Source organism: Haliaeetus leucocephalus, unplaced genomic scaffold (genome assembly GCF_000737465.1).
Source record: "Haliaeetus leucocephalus isolate CR32 unplaced genomic scaffold, Haliaeetus_leucocephalus-4.0 Scaffold751, whole genome shotgun sequence".
Classification (NCBI taxonomy): domain Eukaryota; kingdom Metazoa; phylum Chordata; class Aves; order Accipitriformes; family Accipitridae; genus Haliaeetus; species Haliaeetus leucocephalus.
The window spans coordinates 13665996-13672532 of NW_010973187.1; the positions used below are offsets into that span (position 1 = coordinate 13665996).

Sequence of the window (6537 nt, forward strand, 5' to 3'; positions counted from 1 at the left end):
GAGGATGGGAGCCATCCTTGCCTTCTGCTGCCTTGTCCATGTGATGGTAGAAGAGAGCATCGTGAGGGAAGGAGTCCCTCCAGCATGGCAGACCTGCACCAAAGCAGCTGAGCCCATTAGAGAATCACAGCAGAGAAAAGGTGCTGGTGTTTCCTGCGTTTCATCTGAAAGGAGGACAGACCTCCCCACCCAAAGAGTTGGGACTGGTCGATGGAAGCCATCGGCAGTGAGACAGGCATTGATATCTCTGTCATATCATCCACAAAAAGGCTTTAAAAAAAAATGTCTGGTTTAATAGCGACTGGTTTAGTCTTCGTAGAAGACAATCACCAATCTATTTACCAACCCTGCTGGTAAGGAGATGAAGACTGAAGACCTCCAGATCTGCGTAGGCAAGCTGCTGCTACTGAACTTCACCTGACTCAGCAGAACAGTGATAGACTCCAACTGCCCGCAGCTTCAGCACATAGTACAGACACATGCCGGTGCCGGGCTACTTGTGCCTGAGTCTTCACCTTCCATTCTCCGGTGAGCAACAGCACAGGAGAAATCACCTCAGTGCCCCAACCAGCTCACAAACACCAACCAACGTCAACTGCTGCATAGGGATGACCTTCTGTGTTGGAAAACTTCAGCAGAAACGATCTGACAGCGACACTGATACCCTTTATCTGAAATGTAATCATAGCACATTATAGTCTCATAACACAATGACGAGTTTCCTAGGAGATGACTGCCATACGCCCTACCTATTTTTAAAAATGAAATTTCTCAGAACTCATTTCCATCTCAGGTTGACACGCTACACACACATTGACAATTGCCACCACCGCGCTTCTCCGCCTTTATGCGGGTCCCGATAACCCAGCCCAGACCTTGGACGGCAGGTCTGAGCAGTACCGCAACATGCTCGATGAGCTGGATGAGGGTGGGGAGAAGGGAACACAGCTCTTCAAACCTGACAGCAATAATTTCTGTGTTTCTTTGGAATCTGTTGCATAATTTCAAACATGAATAAAAAGGAAGCATCATATTATCCTCCCAGGTGACATGCACCGCGGAAGATCAAAGTCCCCCAGAAGGATTGCACGAGAACACTGGCAGAGTGACAAGGAACGGGCAGGATTGCAGGAATCTCTCTTCCAATGCACTGTGAAGGTTATCTGAGAGACAATTCCCAGAAATACTGCAAGCAGCAGGCCACCGGCAGAGAGTTGAGGAACTAAGCTGAGCCTGGTCCAGCTGGTAAAAACTGCTACAAGTTGCGTGTGGTACAGATGTTCTGTGGTTGGTACACCAGCCCACAGAAGAGATGGGCTGCAGAGTATTCAAAACAGGTTAAAAGTTGATTAAAGAAAAAAAAAAAGCTAGAAAGATTCCAGAAATTTGGCCTCCTGGGGAGCTTCTGTTTATTGTCATTGAAAAGGCTTGGAGGGGAGGAAGGGTTGGACACTTAATCCTGACAGCAAGCGCACAAGACAATCCCTGGGGTCATTTCAGGAATAGATCAAAATGAGACAGTGTCTCCCCACCATAATCAGATGGGGAGGTTCACTATGAAGAAATAAGCTTTGAGTCCTTTAAAACATGACAGGTCAAAAAGATGGATGTGAAACTGTTGGAATAGCAGAAAAAGCATGATACTTCCTTGCAAAAAAGTTTTGCCTTCTGCTATGAGCAAGAGCCTTTTTTGATTAGAAAGTTTATGCTCTCTTTGAAACAAAGTCCTTTCCCCATTAAAATATTTCCATTTCTAAGTGAATGAGAACTCACTCCAAGGGAATGGATACTTGAGGATCCTGAAATGTAAACTCACATGGCTTGCTCGTGAAACGTATCCTTTCTACCTGGTTGAAGGAGGACATGAAGAAGGCAAAAAATGCTCAACAGGGTTAAGCAACAGGGTCTCCCCAGCCCGGGGTCCTTTCTTTAGTAACAGCGATTAACAGTTATTTAAAGAAAGAGTGTAAGAAATGGAGCTTATGCAGCACAAGACTTCCCCCCACCCCGTTTATCTCCCTGGCCTCCAACAGTCAGTGATCCAGAAAAGGGATCTCTATTCAAGTGGCAGTTGCATTGACCCATCATGTCTTAGCCACCTATCCTCTACTAATCTGTAGAATCCATTTTCTTCAACCCATTTAGACTTTGAATTTCACAGTCTCCTGTAGAATTCAGCTCCACTGAGTACAAATTATATGAGAAAGCAGTTTTTGTTTGTTTATTTTACATTTGCTGCTCGATAATTTCTTTCCATAACTCTAGTAAAACTCATTTTAAATATGCTAAGTAACCAACTGCTTTCCCATGTCACATAATGGGTTTTAATCACAAATATACTGAATGGTTTTTAAACCAGGACTAGAGAGTGGTGCTAGAAATGATCAGGAAAATGAGTCCACAAGAACTGGATTCCCCTTCACTTTCTATGGCAAGAAACTCTTGACCTGTAGTAGGATACACATGACACAAAACCAAAATTCTTAGGAAAGGAGGTGTAACCTCTTATACTATGCTAAGTTGTCAGTGTCATGTTTAATTTTGAAAGAAGAATTATAAAAAGGAGGAAACTTGTTAAACAAGAAGTGAGAAGGTCCTAGGAGACAGAACCAGGAAAGTTAAAACTTGCAGAAGGCATAAGGACTGTTTAAAAACATCAGTGCTTGAAACTCAGAACAAATATATACCCCATCCAAAGAAACTCTAGAAACAGAGAAGTCTGGCAGGGCAAGCAGCTGGGCAAGAGAAACTGTGAGAAGTAAGACAGCATCCTCAAAATCAGAAGTTGTGTGTTCAAATGAGGAAACAAAAATGGATCTTAAGTTCAAGTGGGTAAAATATAAAAACTTCAAAAGGCAGGAAAAAGCATCTGAAGAACAGGTTGCACCAGGCAGGAAATTCAATAAAGGCTATTTTGCACATATCAGAAGCCAGAAGTGTGCCAGATAGCTGATGGACCAGGAAGCAATCAAGTAGAGAAGCAGCATGAATAAACCCACACGGCTATAGCAAAAAAAATTACTTTTTTGGCACTCATGCCTACTGCAGAGAGGTTCAGGGAGGTTCTTACACTGGAAACCTTATTTACAAAGTTGGTAGAAGGGCTGGGCTGGACTGACCCAACCATTCTAGGGGAACTTCGGCATGAAACTACTGGAGCTCTAAACATGGGCTAAAGTCTCTCCCTTAAAATTTTGTGGGTACCCAAAAATTAGAAGGCAGCTTACGTGACACGATTTTTAAAAAAGGATTCAAAGGAACAATTCAGGAATTACAGGGAACTCCAGATTAGTAAATCTGACATCAGCAGGTCAGTAAAAACTATAATGAAGAATATCCCTCTGGCAAAACACAGAATTACTGAACACCTGGAAGAATATGACAGATTGAGGAAAAGCTAATATGGCTTTTGAGAAGGAAAGCCAGGCCTCATAAATGTACTGGAGTACTCTGGAAGGGTCAACATGTGTGCAGATGAGAAAACCCTGTTGATGTAGTTTACTTAGATTTCAGCGGGGTGCCTCAACACAGGATCTCTGAGCAGATGAGCCATTAGGGGATAGGAGAAGCTTCTTGCATGGATAAAGAACTGGTTAAAAGACAGAAAACAGCAAGGAATAAATAGTAAATCCATTTAATATCCAGTGTTAGGGATTACTAAGCAAGCCGTTTGCCACACCCTGACTGCTTTGTGCTGTTGAGATCCTTCTCCCTTGCCTGCAGGACATGGCAGAACCACGGAGGGCAACAGGGATGATCAAAACTGTGAAACAGCCCCATTATGAGGAATTACTGAATCAATTGGGACTTTTCAGCCTGGAAGGGACAACTGAGGGGTCAGAATAAAGCTCCGAGTGGAGCAGGGAAGGTGATCGCTGTCCCTTCCAACACAAGGGTGAGGTGACAGCACATGAGGGTAGCAAGGACCCACTTCAAAACACTTCATGCAGCTTCTTTCCATAGGACACAATGGATATTAACAAGGATTCAGGAAACAACTGGAAAAATACTGCTGATAAAATTCATCCCAGACCACTAAAGACCCCATTTGTGTCTCAAAAAATGCCTGCACACATCTCACTGAAGGCTAGGGGAGTACTCACAGCATTACAATAATTACTTTACTGTTAAATGCTGACCTATACTTTCCTCCCCAGGCATCTGGCATCAGCTGCAGGGATGGGGCACTGGATGAACTGCATTTTTGGTCTGACCCAGTACAGCGGTTCTTACGGTCAGTTAATGTGGTGGAGCCAGCAGCAGCCGACAGCAGCTCATGGGAAAAAATGGGCACGCAAAATGCATGGAGAGTTAAGCCCATCACTGAGACAAACGGGAACTTCTTTAGGGTTAACCCATGGCAAAAAGCAAGGAGAAGTGCATGTAAAATACTGTCTAATTCCAAGAGTATTTTCACCTAAGTAACCCAGCCAGGACATCTAGTAGTAAAGACAACCTCTGACTTCACAGGAATTAAACCAGCAGAGAATTATCACGAGATGTCCAGGGAAAACACAGCTTTGAAAGGTGCATCACATACCCATGGAGAAAACAGCCTTTGTAATCTTCTTGGACTGATCTCTCTGGAATAAATATAATCCCTGTCCTCCTTTATTCTTGCTTTAAGTGAATCTTATGATAGGCCCTTTATTGCCACTGCAGATAACAGTCTCTTTCTTGCAGGATTAGAAGGTAGCTACTGCTAATTAAACTAAAGCTTACATCCCAAGACTTAGTTCTAACATCTTAAATGGCATGTAACAATTTCTTTCGCATCGCTTGAGCTAGAATAGCCCAAACCCTCAAAATTTCTCATACATTTATCCTTACAACATCCTTATGGGATGAGGCAGTGCCATCACACGTATGAAATATGTGGGAATTAGGACAGGGAGGGCGTAAAGCAGTCCTCCCAGTCTAACACCCATTACTGAACTGGAACACCGTCTTCATGTGCTGCCAGATCACACTGCAGACACAGCCTGTTTTCATCCTAGACGTTTTGCTTTAACCACCCCCTCCTCCAGTATCACAGACTGCTGTCCCCACATGCATATCATCCACGATAAGGGCTAAAGCTTAGTTCTTTCCTGGAAAAGAGATTACTAAAAGCTGGCATCATTCCCTCCCACCTTGCCACGACAATTTAAAATTTCAGAAGTGTTTCTTGCTTTCTACGTCACACGCTACTAAATCTGCAGTAAACCAGCAGTATCGTCAACCCAGTGAGTCTGACAGTTTAGTAAACTTGTTTATTGGACCCCCATGTTTGACAGTGAACCTATTTTCCTAACTTCAGCAGTGTAAATACACTGTGGTTGCACTGCCATCAGAGTCTTTATAAGGAAGCAAATCTTTTCTCTTTGTTGACAAAAGCCTCAGAGTAGCATTTATCATACACGAATGTTAGCAGGTGTTCATATTTAACTTGTTTTTGTGGATTTTTTAAGCCTGAGATGCATATAGTGATTGAGAATTACTGTTTATTCATTTCTGTGTAATAGGAGAAGCAGCATTTCATCTGTCTCATCCATATTTAATAGCTCCAGGCACAACAACCATGAAAGGTCTATTTTTCTCTCACTAGGGAAAATATTATTATTATTACTACTACTGTGACTACATTTATATTCTGAAATTATTCATCCCCAGCTTTCTATATCATTTCTGTGTTATCTGTGGGCCAGGTCCTTTCCTGGTACTTACCTGAGGTACTGCGCTGATGGAGCTATACTGATTTATGGTACGCTGAGTCACATCAGCTAAGGACAGAGTCAATCCAAAGCTTCTTGGCAATATAAGCCAGACTGAATTTCGCTGCCCTGAGGAGGGGCAGGAACCCTTAGAAAGCTACCCATTTGCTGCTCCTGCTGTTACCTAGAAGGTGGTTTAGGGAGGTATCTGCTACCTTTTGGAGGTCCACTCCTGTCCCCCAGGATGAGCTCCACCACGTCCATTTTCACGCTTCTCAGTCTCGGCACACACCCAGGGTAAGTGGTGGGGCCAGGGATGGTCTCTGGCTGCTGCTCCACATGTCACCTATGCCCAGAGCAGACCCCTGCTCCCAAGATGGCATGTAAATATGAAGGATGGCACCTAATTTCCCCCCAGCTTAGCAAGGCAGCTCAAGGTCTGTTCTGACAGCTCAAGCAACACCCAGGCTGTGCATCGCCCTGTCAATCCCAGCCCCAAAATAGGATGCAGCCCCAATAAACTACAGGCATCCCTCCACGCATCATCCAGTAAATCGCAACAGCCTGAACTAATAAGTGGTCCAGAGTGTCATTTATCTAGTTAAGCAGAAAGCACAGGAGGTATAATCACGCAAGCAGTTTTTTCCCTTCCCAGCAATAAGGGAGGACCTCAGCAAGCTTCAGGGAAACCTCTTCTTCCTCACCCGAGCCTGGACAGCCTCCAGCACACCTAACAAATGTGCAGTGACAACTCCAACCGGAGAAGCAGTTAAGACGTGCGTTTTTCCGGGTATTTGTTCCTGGGAAAAAAAAAAAAGTTCCCTGATAGCACGCCATTAAAATG

General features: G+C 43.9%; 1 protein-coding gene across 1 annotated transcript in view; it reads right to left on the reverse strand.

Moving 5' to 3' along the window:
• Positions 1-5957, reverse strand: part of CAMK1D (calcium/calmodulin-dependent protein kinase ID) — a 146312-nt gene extending 140355 nt beyond the window's left edge. The window contains exon 1 of the mRNA XM_010581108.1: positions 5878-5957. Coding sequence (XP_010579410.1) covers positions 5878-5957 — 80 coding nt within the window. The remainder of the gene's footprint in view (positions 1-5877) is intronic.
• Positions 5958-6537: the final 580 nt, after the last annotated feature.